Below are 19,107 nucleotides of genomic sequence, written 5' to 3'. Positions count from 1 at the left end.
GTTATGTTTTGGTGGTGCTAAGATATAGAATATAAGTAACTCTTGATTTGTCTTCGATTTGGGAGAGAATTGTTGTGTGATTGATTATATTGAACTTCATTTCACTCTTTAGTTGCGTTTCACCTGAAGTATATATTAAATAAGGTTTTATTTTTCTATATAGATGGAAGCAGAAACTACAAAATCTACAGCCAGTTGTGGCAATGCTGATGAGAGTGCTGAACCTGAGATGCATGAGAACACTCAAGATACAAATTTTTCTGCAGCTTCTGGGTCTGACGTATCAAAGAAAAAGTCGATAGTTTGGTTGCATTTTGTGGAGTCTGAAGTTCCTGGTAAGGCTAAGTGTATGCATTGTTCTGGATTGATCAGTTGTAGAACTAAGGATGGTGTCACAACTAGTGCAATGGGAGGTCACTTAAGAACTTGCAAAATGATACCTCGGGAAGAAGTTAATGGTGAAAGGGGTGGAAAAATAATGAAACAGTCAACTTTGTTTAATCAGAATCAAGGAGATGGTAGAGCTGGGAGTAAAGTGTCATCTTTGTTAGCATTTAGTCAGTCGGCTAGTCGCAAAGCATTGGTGGAAATGATTATCATGGATGAGTTGCCTTTCCGATTTGTTGAGCATAAGGGATTTATACGGTTCATGCAGATATCTCAACCTCTTTTTGTAATGCCTTGTCGCAAAACTGTGACTAGAGATGCATTGGAGATTTTTGAAGATGAAAGGAGCAAACTTAGAAAGTTTTTTAGGAACTATAAAGGCAGTGTCTCTTTGACTACCGACTGCTGGACATCTATACAGAATATGAGCTACATGTGTCTAACTGCTCACTATATAGATGATGCTTGGAGGCTACACAAGAGAGTCATCAATTTCTGCATTGTTGATAATCATACTGGTGAAACAATAGGTAAAATGATTGAAAAGTGCTTGGTTTTTTGGGGAATTACTAAAGTGTTCACCATTACGGTTGACAATGCAAGTTCTAATGATCTTGCATTAAAGTACTTGAAAAAGAAGTTGACTTCAGGGGAACAACGGTCTTGAATGGAGAATTTCTTCACATGAGATGTGGCGCTCATATTCTGGGGTTAATTGTGAGAGATGGTCTTGTAGAGGTACATGGTGCAATCTTAAGGATCCGAGCAGCTGTTAGGTATGTTAGATCTTCACCTAGTAGGCTGAAAAGGTTTAAAGAATGTTTAGAGCATCAAAAAGTTGAGACAAAGGCTGTTCTTTGCTTAGATGTTGAGACAAAGGATCTAAAAATAAAACCAGCCTTTGTCTCAACATCTAAGCAAAGACCATCCTTTGTCTCAACATCTAAGCAAAGACCAGCCTTTGTCTCAACTTTTTGATGCTCTAAACATTCTTTAAACCTTTTCAGCCTACTAGGTGAAGATCTAACATACCTAACAGCTGCTCGGATCCTTAAGATTGCACCATGTACCTCTACAAGACCATCTCTCACAATTAACCCCAGAATATGAGCGCCACATCTCATGTGAAGAAATTCTCCATTCAAGACCGTTGTTCCCCTGAAGTCAACTTCTTTTTCAAGTACTTTAATGCAAGATCATTAGAACTTGCATTGTCAACCGTAATGGTGAACACTTTAGTAATTCCCCAAAAAACCAAGCACTTTTCAATCATTTTACCTATTGTTTCACCAGTATGATTATCAACAATGCAGAAATTGATGACTCTCTTGTGTAGCCTCCAAGCATCATCTATATAGTGAGCAGTTAGACACATGTAGCTCATATTCTGTATAGATGTCCAGCAGTCGGTAGTCAAAGAGACACTGCCTTTATAGTTCCTAAAAAACTTTCTAAGTTTGCTCCTTTCATCTTCAAAAATCTCCAATGCATCTCTAGTCACAGTTTTGCGACAAGGCATTACAAAAAGAGGTTGAGATATCTGCATGAACCGTATAAATCCCTTATGCTCAACAAATCGGAAAGGCAACTCATCCATGATAATCATTTCCACCAATGCTTTGCGACTAGCCGACTGACTAAATGCTAACAAAGATGACACTTTACTCCCAGCTCTACCATCTCCTTGATTCTGATTAAACAAAGTTGACTGTTTCATTATTTTTCCACCCCTTTCACCATCAACTTCTTCCCGAGGTATCATTTTGCAAGTTCTTAAGTGACCTCCCATTGCACTAGTTGTGACACCATCTTTAGTTCTACAACTGATCAATCCAGAACAATGCATACACTTAGCCTTACCAGGAACTTCAGACTCCACAAAATGCAACCAAACTATCGACTTTTTCTTTGATACGTCAGACCCAGAAGCTGCAGAAAAATTTGTATCTTGAGTGTTCTCATGCATCTCAGGTTCAGCACTCTCATCAGCATTGCCACAACTGGCTGTAGATTTTGTAGTTTCTGCTTCCATCTATATAGAAAAATAAAACCTTATTTAATATATACTTCAGGTGAAACGCAACTAAAGAGTGAAATGAAGTTCAATATAATCAATCACACAACAATTCTCTCCCAAATCGAAGACAAATCAAGAGTTACTTATATTCTATATCTTAGCACCACCAAAACATAACACACATTCAGTTTAACAAGGTCAAGCACAACAAAAAAAAAATCATATTACACATTCATTACTATTCAGGAAGATACTTGATTTGAATGGTGTGAGAGTTTGTTTACCTTTCAAAGAAGCTCCAAAGAAGGATGTGTATAGGCCTGGGCATTTGGGTGTTCGGATCGGGGTCAGGTTCGGGTAATTCGGGTTCAGGTTTTTCGGGTTTACGAATATAGGATCCGAGCAGGTGTTCATATAATTTCGGGTCAGGGTCAGGTTCGGTTCCTCTCGGGTTCGGGTTATTTGGATAATGACTTTAAAAAACCTGTAATGTATCCAAAATATATTCGGTTATGGATAGTACCTACTCAAACATATCCAAAGTACCCACAAAACCTGAAATGTACCCAAAAAACCCGAATAACTCGAAAAACAAATGAAACTGCATAACATGAAATCTTAAACAAATGAAACTGAGCATATTATGTCTCGCAAAACAATTCAAACACATACCATGTCTCGCAAAATAAGCATCCCAACAAAGAAAAGCATGTCTTAAAATCTTAAACATCCCAACAAAGCAAACGAAACTTAAACATCCCAACAAAGAAAAACATGTCTCGCAAAAACATGTCTAGCTGCTATGAACGGAGAACCCAAAGATAAGACTAACAGCGGAATTAGGTTTTGGAGATCCAATTTGAGAGTTTTGGTTTATAAAAGCCAAAGATTCTTGAAATCGGACAAAAATTGGCAACTTCGACATGTTTATGCAAAGTAAAGAAGATTCACAAGGATTCAAGGAGAGGAGATTAAGGCAAACGGAAATATGGCAATATATGTGATATCATGTATGAATAAATGTGTTCTCGGGTTCAAACAGATATCGTCGGTTCCTCGAGTTCGGTTCGGGTAATACCCGATACCCGTGGGTATTTGGAAACAAAAACCGAGTGGTTATTTATACAGAAGCGGGTCGGGGTCGGGTCGGGTTTTTGCAGGTCAGGGTCGGGTCGGTTCCTCGGGTTCGGTTTATTTGCCCAGGCCTAGATGTGTAGTAGAAGAATCAAGCCTTGAGTTTCGATCCCTCTCTATTCTCTTTCTCACAATCGCAACCACAAGCAACCAGACAATAACAATGGCGGACCTTGTTTTTCTTCTTTGAGAAAGCGGCATAACCTAATAACAATGTCGGGATAATTGTGTTTCTTTGCCATTCACGATGAAGTGAAAATTGTTGGGTTTATGGGCTCTAATAAATTGCTGGACTTTAAAATATGTTTGCCTAATTAAAATATATCCAATTAAAACAAACAAAGCCCAATTAAAATATGTATAATATATATATACCCGGATATCCGGATATCCGGTTCTAGTTATTATCACTATCCGGCTCCGACTCCGGATCAGTCCGGATTTGTAAATCAACTATCCCAATCCGGATCCGCCTGTACCGGATATCCGATTTTCCGGAACAGATATGGGCGGATCCCGGATCGGAGACCGGATCCCGGATAATAGGTCTCAGAGCTAGTTGTGGTTAATATTTGTTTGACTATATAGTTTTCATACACTTCAAAATACAATAGGTTGAGTAATTTTTGGGGAGTTGGTGGAAGGGAATCTCTAGATCGTTCATTGGGAACCGAGATTTTTGGGGTCCCTTGGGATCTATCAAACTACTTAAATACATTTATTATACTTATCATTTTAGTATACTATACAATCGAATCTTTGAAAATATCATATACTACTAGCTCACACTCACTCTTGTCACGGTCTTGACAATTTGTTGTTGGTTAGATCACTCATTACAGTGACACGTCGTAGTAAAGGACAGCTATAGCTCACGTGTTTTGTCGCCGTAAAGCGCCATTGTGCATCACTCATTCGTCTACATCTGGATTCTCTTCACCTACCCTTTCCCTTTTCATTTTTGGATTCTTTTCCTTTTTTTAATTTTTCTTTCTTTCTTTATAGACTTAATAGTTATGGTTAATAATTAGCCGTGTACCAAAATTACCTAAGCTTGTGTCTCAGTAACGTACACTTAAACCTCTTTTAATACAGGATCATTCATGATTGAGTTTGGGTCAAATTTAGTTGTTTCGAACTTTCGATTTACTATTAATACAAAAAATAATCGTTTGACAAAATAGATATATACGTATCGATGCGATATGTATGTGTTTTTTGTAACGATCTAATATTGAGTATAATTTGTTAATCCATATTCCGTAACATATCATTGCATTTAGTATATAACATGATTTCCTCACAAATTTACCCTACATACAAGGGGTGTGTAATGAGACGATTACCGTTTAACTTTGACTTTTTCAAAACCTTTTGATCACGTTTGTTTTTAAATTTTTATCTATAAACACTACATGAGTTGTGTTTTATGAATACGAAAACACTACATGACTACATGACTACATGATGAGTTGTGTTTTGTTGAAAACGAAAACACTACATGAGTTGTGTGTTAAAACAATCAACCTTTCACAACTTTATGGAACAATAAACAAATGGATATATAAGATATTATATATATATATATATATATATGCATGTTAATTAAAGCCTTAAGGCATTGCTAACCCGAAATATACATCCACACAACCACGACTCGACTTGGACTCGGTCACCATTTGGGAATAATACTTTCCCCTCAACGTTCTTAATCCTTATATCCTCATGGATTAATACGCGTTTCTAATTCTCTATCCTTTAAGATCCAATTACTTATTTCACCCCCACTTTAATTATGTTCTTGTTTTGATTTTGTGGTTTTAATAAAAAACCTCAACATAGCGGTAAAAAAACGACTCATAGACCCTTGGAGCCAGGGAGGTCAATCCACTGAAGCTGAGCCTCGACCTCTCCGCATTCCACGTGTCGCAATCTGAGAACGAGATCTTGGACGAGCTTACCGTCAACCCAAGTGACTTGAGACTGCTCAGCTAGACAGTTGTGACGACTGGGCTGAACCGTGGTAACAATGGTTCCACTAGGAAGTCCATCGAGTTGCATCCTCAAAGCCTGAATATACGGCTTTATCTCGAACTCAGCATCACCCATCTTGTCGTCTTTGCTAAACATGTCGTGATCGTACACCGTCTACATATAACATATTGTATACTAGTTTTTATCAATATAAAACAAACATCATACGTTAAAAAAAACTAATGTATGGTTTAGAATGTACGTAAGAAATACCAAGAGGACGTTAAGATTGGAGTCTGTAACGGAGAGAGTCAGATCTTCATTCCATTCTGGATTTACATCTTTGTTGATAACACGAGTCTTTACTTTCTGCAAAACAACAAAAAAGTTAGAAAGTTTAAGAATGTTTTCGATGTATGAATGTGAGCTTGGTTACAATATATTGAGAAGTTGTAATATTGATGATTGGATTAACCTGTTTGCCCATTTTGACGACGACATAAGGATCGCTGCTGCTGATATCACGGACAGCTAGGTTGACGCCACGTTTGATGCGGATTCTAAGAAGTCCCAAGAGATCGTCCATTAGTGAGCTTCTCCTCGGACACGCCATTGTCATTTCCTTTTACTATTTCTCCCGATGATCTTCTTTCTTTCTCACTTTTCAAACGATCTGTTTTTTTTTTCTTAATATTTTTTTTATTTAACGCTGCAACAACCTAATAGGCAAACGACACATACATTTAGACTTTAGTTTAGTTCTCAGGGAAAAAGCACAAACGAGATAAAGGGTTTTCAAAATCTGTCTGAAACTTTATGTATTAAAACTAAACAAATCAACTCACCCGTGAATGATGATTCAAATGTGTCTCTTCAGTTTCTTCGTCGAGTTTTGTTTCGTTTAAATTTTCATCGCTAAAGATTAGGGCAAGTCTCTTTGCTAAAGATAACGTACGAGAAAAGGAATTGATAAAGAGGAGCTTATTTGAGGTTGACTAGAAGTCGACCGGGAATTCCGGTATCTAGTGTTTAGGATTAACACTAATTTTTTGATACCCAATTTTGGAGAACGTTAAAATAAACAGTATAGAAAATATAATTTCCATTTCCGGCGAAGACTTGCAAAAGGTACTTGCAAAAGGTATCTACTAGATAAGAATGCCTAAATAATATCAGGCGCAAAAGAGAAGCGTAACAAAATTGGCCTATACTCTTGGGAGAAATTCTAAGGAGCAACCGTTTTCTTTTCTCAATAATCGGTGAGCCACGGACAAAAGAAGCTATCTCACGGGAATACTTTTCTCAGTCTCTCTGCTGATAGAGCCGCTCGTTTGTTGTTTGGTTCCAGCACAAGTGCGTATCTGAAATCTGCAGTTTTTAAAGAAAACAGACAAAAAGATAAATCTTTTGAGTGCTATTTTGCCAAATTCTACTAGGCTAAAGCCAATTTGACTCTGTTACCTTCTATGGCTCCCTTGTAATCGCTTAACATTTCTCTTGCGGTTCCTCTTCGTAAATAGGCTTTGACGTTCTGAAAGAAAAATCCAAAAACCCATCTTTGTGTTAGAGTGTTCTTACAAACCAAAAGAGTGTTATATTACAAGAGAAACCTGCTTCTGTGTGTTTAAAGGAAGTTACCTTCTTGTCGAGGGTGATTGCTTTGGTACAGTCTTCTTCGGCTTGAAGAAAGCTGTATGTAAATGATTTGTCAAGGCAATCTCGTCATATGGAAAGATAGCTCACTAAAAAAGGTTTTTAAGGATCTGAAAAACATTTACCCTCCAACTTCAAGATATGCAGCAGCTCTGTTACCATAATAGGTAGCAGTCTTGTCACTTAGCTTTATAGCTTCCGAGTATAGACCAATAGCTTTTTGCCATTGTTTCTCTTTGAATGCTTGGTTACCCTGGTTTACATTATCACGGGACACAGAACAGATTAGATTAAGGAGGATAAGATTATTGAGAAAATGAGACCTGCAATGGAAATTAATTGACCTTCTCTTTAGCAATCTCGGCTAACTCTTCTTGCCTGATAGTCTTTTTAGAAGATTTGGGATCAGCAACAATGCTCGAGTACTCTTGCAAAGATGCATACATTGTCCGCACCGTATCTAGTAAAAAGCGGTCACCACCGTGTCTTGCTATGAAAGAAACTGAAACAGGGCACTTTTCATGATGTCCGAGCGGCAGAGTCACCTGAATATCAGCATGATAAATTGTAAGACACATACACTGTGGACTGGGTTTGCTAATGCTGACAGGTCAGTGGGTGCTTTTGATATGTGTGAGGGCACAGAGGTCATACTGACATCATTTTTACTACCATGGCAGGTAAGAGAGAAAGAGAGAGGTTTAACCTGACAACATCCTGATATGCTAGCAATGCTAAGCAGACTTGAAGCTCGATTTTGATAGTCTTCAGAGGTTATCTCTTTGCTACCAAGTTTTGGAGGAACAGATGGCATTGTTGGAACAACCAGAATGCCATCATCCTTGACGCATAATGTTACAGTGTGGGGAACAAAAGAGAGATCAGTAAACACACATATAAACTAATTGGCTCAAGTTGTGGACATCAAATGGAAGAGCAGGAATACCTTGAGAAGTGAACCAATAGCCACTCGAATCTCGTTTCTGATTGCATTCAAGTTCTCAATTTCTTCACTGGTTAGTTCTGGGTTCTCACAAATTTGGGACGAAATCACAGGATCAATAGCTGGCTTCACTGTGTTGATCCAATCCCCATGATTTTGAAGAAACTCGTGCCTACAATACATGCCAAGATTGTTTTAGAGTTCAAAATCAAGATTCACTCATCCTCTGTTGGTGAATAAACAATCGGCAAACCTTTGAAGAAGCTGCATCACATTCGCTAGTAGTCTTGATGTTGGGACCTTATCAACGGCTTTTGTCCTAGCAAACTCTTTCAAGCTAGGAACTTTAGTTTCAATATAGTTCTCGAAGTTCTGATGCTTCAGCAATTGTCCTAAATATGAAACAAAGGATAATGCTGTTATAATCGGAATATGCAACAGAGACGGGGTATCATCAGGAAGAGCAAAGGACATACTTCCAAAAAGCTTTTCAGCTGATTTGATCACCACCTGGGTAATCCGGTCCACGGGGATCTTTAACAGCTGAAAACAGTCATCGGCTAGTATGATTTGCCTTGGATTCCGTTGTGTGGCAAATGGAAGTTGCAAGAGTACATGGCCAACACGATGTAGGGTGATTGGATCGCGGGCAAACCATCCTGAAGCCAATATCTATTGATAAGAATCGACATAATGCTCATATAATGCAAAGTATAAAATAGTCATATGAACGAAGCCATCTTGCGTTATGAGTATATAGCAATCAAAACCTAGCCTATATAAGATCCAAATCATTCCACCACAAAAGGTATTATTCAAAGATTTATATATCCATACCAACAGAGTCAAGACTTGAAGATACTGGTATGATTCCTGTATTTGAAATAGCCCCATGAGAAGATTTGAATCCAAGAACGCCACAGTATCCTGCAGGCACTCTTACCCCGCCAGCTGTGTCGATGCCTGCAATGGTACAAGTAATCAAAACTATATTCTTAAGTAATTAAACCAGAACCAACCATTAAACGATTAAGATTTCAGAGAATTATATAAGAGGCCAAATAAGTTCACGAGCTCTTAGATAGCCCTAGACAGAAAAGTAGGGGTGTCATTCTCTCTTTAGGGATTTACTCTACTGTAACTCGAAGTTTACAGGAGAGCATGTTTTGGTTCAGTGATTCTTACACCCCCAACAAAGGCTTCGGTACTATCACGTTTATGATGACAGCAGTATGCATGCAAAAGTGACCTTACATCGACATCATGCTTGAAACTGCAATATGGTGGCGGTTTAGATGAAAAAATGTAATCTAAATACCAAACATGTTAAGAGTAGTTTCAGAATTTTCCTAAGGAAGATAACCACCATCAACCATGTTTTGAAAGTAATTGGCAATGTTTTGTTACTAAATGAACTAGTTATATCATACCAAATTTTCCTGACAAGGAAAAAAGTATCTAATGAACTCTCACCTAACGCAAAATCCACAGCTTTAGTAGCTACAGCAACAGCAGCGCCACTGCAAGCGCCACCAGGAACACGAGAAGGAGCTGCAGGATTTGTAGGTGAATCGTAATGCTTGTTTTCTCCACTGATACTGAAGAAAACAAAAAACCGCAATACAAAGGAGTCAAAATACTTGAACCCTGATAAAACAGAAATCTCAACACTGGAATCACAAACGACAGGGCATTAACCAAAACATATGTGATCGAAACAGAGACAAACCTAAACGCAAGTTCATCAACTACAGTTTTACCAACACAGGTGGCTCCACCTTCAACGAGAGTTGAAACCACAGGACAAGTTGAAGAAGCAGCTTCATGCGTCCTAACCCAGTCTGGATGACCGAAGCCAGTCACGTAGCCTGAAATATCGAATCTGGAAAACAAATGAAAAGGAGAGAAAGAGTGAAATTTCCCGCTTTTAACAACAAAAATGTCAAAAGTTCATAGAAGAGTATGAAATTATACACATATAGTAGATAAATAAGTCCTACTCAAGACTGTTTTAAGTAGACTAGACTAAACATGATTCTCATCCAAAACTAGGGTGATAGAACCTTAAAACATACAAACACAATCTCCAAAGATCCAACAGTAAAGTCTACCAACAAGCAAAAGTTGCTCAAAATCAATCAGCCATATACTCTCTAAAGCTCAAGAACAGAATTATAATGCGCCGGAGAAGAGTAAGAACGGAGTCAACGCAGATTCCAATATTTGTCAAACAAAAATTTTGACTACCCTAACCGAAACTTGTCAATCTAAAATCCCCAATTCAAAAATATATATATGGAGAGCAGGGCCGGAGAGAAGAAAGGGGGAAACAAAGGAGAGACTCACAAGTCGGAAACGGCGAAAGTGAGGCCGGTGAGAGGATGAGGAGCTTTGGGAGGAGGAGGTGGAGGAGGAGGGAGAAGCAAGAGTTTATCGAGAAAGGCGCCGAAATCTTCACGGACAGTCTTCTTGAGCTTCTTGGAAATCATAAGAATCCCAGCGAGTCCTAAACCAAGAAGAACCCATAGATTCGCAGCCTGAGACGCCATCGATGACGTTTCTTGTGCTCACTGCTTCTGCTGCTGCTTTTAAGATAAGAGAGAAAGAGACCCTAAAATGTGAATAAAAAAGAGTTTTTGTTTTGTGTGCGTTGCGTTGCTTGAGGTTTATTCTCTTTTTTTTTTTTACTACCATGGTTTTTATTTGACGTCGTTTTATAATGATTAATTCAATAATAAAATATAATAGACAAACATATAATATAACATACCAAACATTTTTCCTATAATTTCACTCAAAGTTTTTTAAAAAGTTAAGCATATCAAAATAAAAGCTCTGATCAAGTGAAAAATAGTTATAGATGATGTGTTCCAACTTCAAATTATAAGATTTCGCCCCCTAATTATACTAAACTATGATTTGTTTTTCTTTCAATTCTTTAGTTTTTTTTGTCTTGTGCACATCAATTTTTTTTAGCTATTCCATCATTTAAATTCCCAAAATTCAAAAATATTTTGTCATTTCAAAATTTTGCAGTCAATATATATTTTATTTATGTATCAAACACACCAAAAACGATAACCAATATACCATACGAAAATAATAGGATTTAACTCATATTGAAGTATCATATTAATAATATTTTATTTTTTGAGAATTTATTAAAAATGCTCCTTTTGATATACCCCTTTTCAAAAATACCCTTTTTTCTGGCCATTTTTATTTATGCTCTCTTTTAATTTTTAATGACCATTTTACCTTTAGATGAAAATTATTTTATTCAATAAAAAGAAAAACAAAATTTTCCTGCCAAAAAATTTCTGACATATTTTCCTGCCAAAAATTTTCCAAAAAAGTTTTCCCGCCAAAAATTATTTTGTCAAAAAACTTTTGATAAAAAATTTCGAAAAAAAAAATTTTTCCGCCAAAATTTTTCCCGCCAAAAAAAAATTACAAGGTTTTATAAGGTTTCTACCTTATAAAAGCCTTATAAACACCTTGTAAAGGCTTTTACAAGATTTTTTAAAGAGTTTTAAAAGGTTTTTTAAACAACTTGTAAACGCTTTTACAAGATTTTTAAAAGGTTTTTAAAAGGTTTTAAAAGGTTTTTAAAAGGTTTTTAAAAGGTTTTCAAATGGTTTTTAAAAGGATTTTTAAAAGGTTTTTAAACACCTTCTAAACCCTTTTACAATGTTTTTAAAAACCTTGTAAAAGTTTTTATAAAATTTTTAAAAGGTTTTTAAACACCTTTTAAATGCTTTTAAAAAGTTTTTAAAAGCGTTTACAAGGTGTTTAAAAACCTTTTAAAGCATTTACAAGCTTTTTAAAAGCATTTACAAGGTTTTTAAAAGCGTTTACAATGTGTTTAAAAACCTTTTAAAAACCTTGTAAACGCTTTTAAAAGTTTTTTAAAAGCATTTACAAGGTTTTTAAAAGGTATAAATTTCAATATTTTTGGCGGGAAATTTTTTCTTTTGGCGGGAAAAATTTTCGATTTTGGCGGGAAAAAAAATTTTGGCGGGAAATTTTTTTGGCGGAAAAATATTTTCGATTTTGATGACTGTACATTCTTGCTGTCACTCAAAAAGGGTAATTTGGTCAATTTTATATTTAAAGAGGGGTAGTTTTAAAAATGGTCAACATGAAGGGGGTATTTTTAAAAAGAGATATGGAAAAAGGGGCATTTTTGAGAATGCCCCTTATTTTTTTAGTATTATCAATTCAATACTGTCATATAATATAACTCGTCCTGCAATATAACATGTTTGTATTGTTTTAAAAATTTAATATGTTTATATATTCATAATTTTAAATTTTTTATTAAGTTAAGATATATCAATTAGAATATTTTAAACTTCTTCAAAGTTTAAAATTTACTATATACGCCTAAATTAAACAGTTCTACTAAAAATCCGAATTAAACTCGCGATATACCCTGGAACTATATTTGTTTAACACAATCTTAATTAAGTTTGACATACATTGGTGTTGTTAAAAATATTTAAATAAAAATTTAACATGTATTGAATTATCAGACTAATGATATATTTTTATTATTATTGATTCAAAATTGTCTCGTCATATATATATATATATATATATATATATGTATAACTCTTCATGCAATATAACTCGTCTGTGTTATTTAAAATTCTTAATATTTTTAAAAATTCATATTTTTAAACTTATAAATATATGGTAAATTTACTATATATGTATGTTAAACACACACTTTTTTATATTAATAGAGTAATATATGTCCGTTTAAAAATATTCAAATAATATTATATACAGAAAATATACACTTTTATTAATTTTAGGTATTATATGATGATTCACAACAAATAAAAACTAAATTCAAACAAAGATGATAGGAGAATAAAAACAAATCTGGAATAAATCTTTTGAATATTCTATATTAACTGTAAAATATTATTATCTCACCAATCTCTACCAAATTAATACAACACAATACTATTTTTAAGTATTTCACATAAAGAATGCAAGTAATATTCTCAAACTATTATTGTATCATAATTTTAAAAATAAAAAAATACATTAAATTATGGATCTCTTCTTTGGTACGATAATACTTTTCCACACAATCTATACTAATAAAATAATCAAGCAAACGTTATCGACCTCGACTGGGGAGACAAAGAAGGCGACGGTCTAAACTGGGTTTTACGACGATGGGTGGTTCGCGACCAGTTGACATATCAGGAAACAACATTAGCACACTGTCTATCCAAAATCATAAATTAATTTGCAGAGAAGGTGATAATTCAATCCTACAATAAATCTACATGTGAATGATAAACTATTTTGATTTGGATGTTATTTGTTTATTTGGATGTTGTTTGGATAATTTTCCAATGAATTCATGACCTTTCATCTTGTTTGGCCTATGCATTTTCACCTTGATTGAGCATATAAAATTCTAATCAATTGTCATAGCCTTGTGATTAATCCAAGTTAAATTATATTACTAACCAAGTTAGATTATTATGACTTTGTTCTTTTGTGTTGCACTATAGTGTATTTTTTCAAACATGAACCACAACTTTACATGCATAAAAAAATTTGGCAATAGATATGAATTTTGTGCATAAATCTATAGTTAGGATCTTAATAAAATTGAATGCAAATATGAAAATGCGTCTGTAGTTGTTCTGAAAATGTGCATTGTGATTTTGATGCTATGAAAAAGGACATTGTTTTAGTATGCTTCCAAATTTTCATGTTAACATTAAGATATTCTTGTTGTTTCTTGACTTTTGGTTTGATACAAAATTCATGTTTAATGATTAATCTTAAATGGGTTGGAGATGATCTTTTCAAACTGCGAGATATATAAAAAGATCGTCTCAAACAAAACTTTCCCATATATAGCTTATTTGGAAGGCTCAGTCATCTTTTGTAGTTTGATTACTCATATGAGAGATAATCCCTTGTAGTAAATATGAAAGTTAAGATTTTTAGAGAACTTAATTTTACATGCAAAGCTTTTTGCCATAATCTCTACAACCTCAATTTTACACAAAAAGCTTTGCATGTGCCATCAGCGCTCAATGCTTTTTTCTTACTAATGCCATGAGCCATCTAATAAGCCTTCATTTCTCCTTAATCGTTCATTATTCCCCAAATAATTACTCTTGACGACAATTACATCCCATATTTCTACAAAACCATGATTCCGATTCTAGAAACTGAATTACAAATATTGGAAATTCTAAATACAACAAAAACTTTGAACATTCCCTCAAATTCATTGATGGGTCAGCCGCGAGACAAATGAAAGAGCTCTCACCCCACAATTTACATAGGCAAAAATCACATCGACATTATTCATCATATATCCCCAACACGAGGGCCATACAACATGTCATCAGCTTCCTTATACCAAAATTCATGAAACATTATAGGACTAGACATCTTCAAAATAATACTTGACTTCAAAAAGCAACGATTTCTATGATGAAAATACTCAACGTAACAATCATATGCTACACTAAAAAAATGACGAAACATAACTTAAGAGGTGCTCTTTCAAATTGTGAGTTATAAGATCGTCTCCTATTGTCTCAAGCAAAACCTTCCCATAGCTTATTTCGAAGACTCAATCAACTTTTGTAGTTTGGAAACTCATATGAGAGATACTACCCTCGTATTAAATATGAAAGTTTGAGAAATATTTGCCACTGCCATCATCATCTCTAAATGGTTCTACAACCTCAATTTTACACAAAAACCTTTGCATGTGCCATCAGCTCAATACTTTTTTCTTACTTCATTTCTCCTTAATCAATCATTACTTCCCAAATAATTACTCTTGACTACATTATATTACATCCCATATTTCTACAAAACCATGATTCCGATTCTAAAAACTGAATTACAAACATTCAAAATTCTAAATACAACCAAAAAAATCAAAACAAAGACACGCATAACGCCGCCGTGTATTATCCTCCGCCACCGCTGCATATACCGGTTAAAGATACCGGAAATCTACAAAGCGCCGTTGCCACAGGCGTACCTTCTCCAGTAACCATCTCAGCTGAAGCCGGAGGAAGCACCCTCCCGTCGGCGAACAATGCCCGCTCTCCCATAACCGGCTGCTGATCTTGGTACCGCGCCACCGCACCCTCTAGCTCCGCCGCCTCCGCTGCGTTATAAACGGCTTCATCTCCAAACCTCCGTTCCACCTCTAGATACTCTCCGAGCGACGACCGCTTCGAATCTCCGGTACCACGTTGGATCATACCGGCGTCGTCATCGTCGTCTCGGCAAAAACGCCACCATTTACGGCGGCGATGACGCTCAGGCTCAGCGGAATTCGATGAAGGAGGACGCTTCCTCTGGTGGAGGCGTCTTGCATTGGAGCTGGAAGCTCGTGAGATTGCTACGGAAGGTGACACGTGGCGGTGAGAAGAAGCTCTGAATGGCATCGGCATGGTTGCAGTGAAACTAAACCCCATAAGCGTCCCAAGTGTGATGCTTCTGTCATGGAAGAAGGATCCTGTAGACTAAATCCTCACATCACCAATTAAAAAAGCAAAAACCAAAATCAAGACTTCATCATCTGGGCAGTTCTAAAAACTCAACCTTTGGAACTATAAACTAGTCTTCTAGTTAAAAGGTTGATACTTTAAAGTATAAAGCTTTATGGGGTGAATGAAGCTCAATCTATGATATGTGGAAGTAGTAGACTAATTGGAATCTTTAACAAGTTTTTAAGATTGTAGGAACTGACCTCAGTATCAAGATCGGAGGAAGAGACGGAGGATATCGTCGGAGAAGATGGGACATGATTGCGTGGATCTTGCATCTCCTCTGTAATCGCTGGTTGGAGATTGTGTATCGCTGAACTTTAAAACGACGTCGGATTGGGGGAGTTCGAAATGAGAGAAAGAGGAAAGTGTTTTTTGGTTTTGGTTGGGAGATGATAGATAGATAGATAGATATAGGTGAGGAAGAAGAAAGTGACAATTGATTTGCTTTTTGAAATGATTGTGCTTCTTTTGTCAAGCTTAAAGACCTCTTTGCCATCTGTTACACTATTTTTCTTTCGATGGCCTGAGCCTTTTGATAAATTTTTTCGAATAATAAAATTTGATTTAGTGGTTTCTTGTAATGGGGAATATCGGAATCTTTTTATGGGAACAGTTTTTGTTGTTAACCTTATGGTAAAAGCTGGTACATATGGTGGTTGAGACTTGAGAGCATATTGAAATTTGCGAAAAGAAAATTACAGTACAAAGTAAGCTTTTTATAGGTTGCATCGTTTTTTTCATAGGATACCTGAAAAAGGTTGAGCTAATATCTAAATTCACGCGAAGACCCTGTTTATGATAAAATGTATATTTCCCTTGCTTTTCTCGTCACAAATATATAATCCCCACTTATCAATCTTTTGTTTAATAACTTGCTAATGAAAAGAAAGTTTCATTTAAAATATATATATATTTAGTAAAATTGTTGATATCAAAATTCTATCTTTGTTTTTCTTTTTTTCTCTATAGTTTTGGATTTTAGTTGATAACTTTTTGGATCTTTTACCAAAAAAGTGGGTAACTTTTGGATTTTTATGTTTTTGTTTTCTTTCAGCTGAGAAATACCCTCTTTACTTGGGTAAAAGTACAAGAAAATACCCTTCACCTCAATTGTTTGTAAATTATACTACTAATCAAAAGAAATTTTTGTTGTTAAAATAAATAATTTATTTTTGGTGAAAGATTCAAAATTAAAAAATTTCCTATCAAAATTGTTGATAATTAATTATATCAAAACTCTATCTTTTTTATTTATTTATATAGTTTTGGATTTTTGGTGGATAACTTTTTTGTCTATATAGTTTTGGATGACGTCAACACTGATCAGTTACGAGATTACGGATTTGGTTTATAAACTCAAAACCAAACTGATCACTTCCCCTTTGTTGTGTTTCTCTCATCAAAACATTTGAGTCCATCGGATCACTTCGCTTCTAATCTTAAAACCCTAATTTATTTAATCCCTCGAGGCCTCCTCTAATGGCGGAACAGAGCAAGAACACTCCAGAGATCTTCGAGCTCAACAATGGCACCATGCAGGTCAAGATCTCAAACTACGGCGCCACCATCACCTCTCTGTCTGTTCCCGACAAGAACGGTTCCTTCTCTTCTCTTCTCTTCCTCCTTTCTCTGATCATGATCTCAATCTGTTATGCCTCCAAATCTCAATCCTCTGATTTATCGTGTTTGTTTTTTTCTTATTCAAAGGGAAATTAGCTGATGTTGTTCTCGGATTCGACTCAGTGGATCCGTATGTGGTAATCTATCTCGAATTCACATAATCATTTTGTTTGATCTCCATATAGATTCAACCGATCTTGGGTGTGTTTGATTCTCAATATTCAAACTCATAGTGAAGAGATAGATAGTGTTATTAGCAACAACAGATCTTATGAGTAGTGTCTGGATCATACTGTTAAGACATTTATATGGTCACGTATCTTGTGGTATAACGTGTGACGATAATTCAAAATAATATGAATTATGTAACAGTAGTAATGAACTTTTTTTTGTGTGTGGGGGTTTTAATCTATGAATCTGATATATATGATATGATTGTGTTAACAGAAAGGGCTTGCACCATTCTTTGGGTGCATAGTTGGTCGTGTGGCAAATCGGATCAAAGAGGGAAAATTTAGTCTTAATGGAGTCGACTACACTTTGGCCATCAACAAGCCTCCCAATAGTCTCCACGGTATATACATATATAACAACTTTTTCTTCTTCTCTGTATGCTTCTATAGCTTTCAATGAACTTAATATCGGGTTTAAAACTATATAGGTGGTAACAAGGGTTTCGATAAGAAGATATGGGAAGTTGCAGGGCACAAGAAAGACGGTGACAAACCTTTCATCACTTTCAAATATCACAGTGCTGATGGAGAAGAAGGTCCTGACCATATTCATTTAGTTTCTTTATGATATCTATGTGATTTGATCAGCTATATAATGTATACCGTCCTCTACACACAGGTTACCCCGGTGCAGTTTCTGTCACGGCTACATACACACTCACCTCAGCCACGACGATGAGACTTGACATGGAGGCTGTTGCGGAGAACAAAGACACTCCCATCAGCTTAGCTCAGCATACATACTGGAACTTGTCGGGTCACGACTCAGGAAACATTCTCGACCACAAGATTCAGATTCTGGGGTCTCACATCACACCGGTTGACGAATACACAGTTCCAACAGGGGAGATCTTGCCAGTAAAAGGAACTCCTTTCGATTTCACAAAGGAGAAACGGATAGGCGAGTCTATAGGAGAGGTTGGTATCGGATATGATCATAACTACGTGTTGGACTGTCCTGATGAAGAGAAGGAGGGGCTGAAACACGCAGCGAAGCTCAGTGATGGTGCTAGCTCAAGGGTACTGAACTTGTGGACCAATGTGCCTGGAATGCAGTTTTATACAGGGAACTATGTGAATGGAGTTGTTGGGAAAGGGAATGCGGTTTACGGGAAACATGCGGGTGTGTGCCTTGAGACGCAGGGTTTCCCGAACGCGATTAACCAGTCGAATTTCCCGTCTGTTGTGGTTAAAGCTGGTGAGAAGTACCAGCACACGATGCTGTTCGAGTTTTCAGCTTGAGCCTTGAGTGAAGAAGGGTTGGCTTTCTAGGGGATAGATGATTGATGTTGGGGGAAATAAAGTGCCGGTTGATTGGTTCATTGAATCGGTATTTTCAATAAAAAAAACCAAACTGAACCGGGTTTTTTGACGACATTATAAAAGTTGTTTTGTTTTTTTCACGAGTATAACTTAACAGTTGGTCGTCCATTTGTGAATGAATCTCCCATTGTTTTTACTTACACGAACTAGGACAAAAAAAAAGAGTCCAATTAAAATAAGCAAAAGACACGCACCTCTTCTTTTTTTTTTGCGTGGGTGGGAACAGTACACTGAAACTGAAGAAACAAAAGACTATGGGCGCGTGGC

At 36.1% G+C, this 19,107-nt stretch overlaps 4 protein-coding genes across 6 annotated transcripts; 1 reads left to right on the top strand and 3 right to left on the bottom strand.

The window, feature by feature from the left end:
* Positions 5,173–6,499, bottom strand: LOC104746157 (protein C2-DOMAIN ABA-RELATED 4-like). Its single transcript, XM_010467569.2, has 4 exons — positions 6,358–6,499; positions 5,988–6,231; positions 5,786–5,881; positions 5,173–5,686 (listed from the first exon to the last, which is right to left on the bottom strand). The coding sequence occupies exons 2-4, from the start codon at positions 6,129–6,131 to the stop codon at positions 5,396–5,398; spliced, it is 531 nt and encodes a 176-aa protein (XP_010465871.1). The 5' UTR covers positions 6,132–6,231; positions 6,358–6,499; the 3' UTR covers positions 5,173–5,395.
* Positions 6,593–10,737, bottom strand: LOC104746155 (outer envelope protein 64, chloroplastic). Its single transcript, XM_010467568.2, has 13 exons — positions 10,455–10,737; positions 9,838–9,990; positions 9,582–9,706; positions 8,946–9,071; positions 8,585–8,767; positions 8,362–8,500; positions 8,112–8,280; positions 7,872–8,006; positions 7,510–7,710; positions 7,291–7,418; positions 7,151–7,202; positions 6,974–7,043; positions 6,593–6,880 (listed from the first exon to the last, which is right to left on the bottom strand). Exons 1-13 carry the CDS (start codon positions 10,655–10,657, stop codon positions 6,798–6,800), a joined length of 1,767 nt encoding a protein of 588 aa, XP_010465870.1. The 5' UTR covers positions 10,658–10,737; the 3' UTR covers positions 6,593–6,797.
* LOC104746154 (uncharacterized protein At3g17950-like) lies at positions 14,877–16,188 on the bottom strand. Of its 3 annotated transcripts, none has more exons than XM_010467567.2 (2): positions 15,865–16,188; positions 14,877–15,630 (listed from the first exon to the last, which is right to left on the bottom strand). In XM_010467567.2, exon 2 carries the CDS (start codon positions 15,587–15,589, stop codon positions 15,074–15,076), a length of 516 nt encoding a protein of 171 aa, XP_010465869.1. In that variant the 5' UTR covers positions 15,590–15,630; positions 15,865–16,188; the 3' UTR covers positions 14,877–15,073. The 3 variants fall into 3 exon arrangements, with proteins under 3 accessions (XP_010465869.1, XP_019092657.1, XP_010465868.1); XM_019237112.1 differs by having other exon boundaries at positions 14,877–15,611; positions 15,865–15,920; XM_010467566.2 differs by having other exon boundaries at positions 14,902–15,637; positions 15,865–16,177.
* LOC104746153 (aldose 1-epimerase) lies at positions 16,999–18,978 on the top strand. Its single transcript, XM_010467565.2, has 5 exons — positions 16,999–17,261; positions 17,372–17,421; positions 17,732–17,858; positions 17,946–18,053; positions 18,137–18,978. The coding sequence occupies exons 1-5, from the start codon at positions 17,144–17,146 to the stop codon at positions 18,757–18,759; spliced, it is 1,026 nt and encodes a 341-aa protein (XP_010465867.1). The 5' UTR covers positions 16,999–17,143; the 3' UTR covers positions 18,760–18,978.

This window comes from Camelina sativa, chromosome 15 (genome assembly GCF_000633955.1).
Source record: "Camelina sativa cultivar DH55 chromosome 15, Cs, whole genome shotgun sequence".
Taxonomy (NCBI): Eukaryota; Viridiplantae; Streptophyta; class Magnoliopsida; order Brassicales; family Brassicaceae; genus Camelina; species Camelina sativa.
This window is presented reverse-complemented; position numbering and strand designations above follow the sequence as displayed.

Bases quoted from the DNA above. Each gene is read 5' to 3' on its own strand.
- LOC104746154 (XM_010467566.2), bottom strand. From the start codon at position 15,939: ATGCAAGATCCACGCAATCATGTCCCATCTTCTCCGACGATATCCTCC. The intron at 15,638-15,864 runs GTCAGTTCCTAC...GTGAGGATTTAG, and splicing joins CCTCCGATCTTGATACTGAG to TCTACAGGATCCTTCTTCCA.
- LOC104746155 (XM_010467568.2), bottom strand. From the start codon at position 10,657: ATGGCGTCTCAGGCTGCGAATCTATGGGTTCTTCTTGGTTTAGGACTC. The intron at 8,501-8,584 runs GTATGTCCTTTG...TTTCATATTTAG, and splicing joins AGCTGAAAAGCTTTTTGGAA to GACAATTGCTGAAGCATCAG. The intron at 6,881-6,973 runs GTAACAGAGTCA...TAAAAACTGCAG, and splicing joins TTACAAGGGAGCCATAGAAG to ATTTCAGATACGCACTTGTG.
- LOC104746157 (XM_010467569.2), bottom strand. From the start codon at position 6,131: ATGACAATGGCGTGTCCGAGGAGAAGCTCACTAATGGACGATCTCTTG. The intron at 5,882-5,987 runs GTTAATCCAATC...GTTGTTTTGCAG, and splicing joins TCGTCAAAATGGGCAAACAG to AAAGTAAAGACTCGTGTTAT. The intron at 5,687-5,785 runs GTATTTCTTACG...TGTTATATGTAG, and splicing joins CCAATCTTAACGTCCTCTTG to ACGGTGTACGATCACGACAT.
- LOC104746153 (XM_010467565.2), top strand. From the start codon at position 17,144: ATGGCGGAACAGAGCAAGAACACTCCAGAGATCTTCGAGCTCAACAAT. The intron at 17,262-17,371 runs GTTCCTTCTCTT...TCTTATTCAAAG, and splicing joins GTCTGTTCCCGACAAGAACG to GGAAATTAGCTGATGTTGTT. The intron at 17,422-17,731 runs GTAATCTATCTC...TTGTGTTAACAG, and splicing joins ACTCAGTGGATCCGTATGTG to AAAGGGCTTGCACCATTCTT.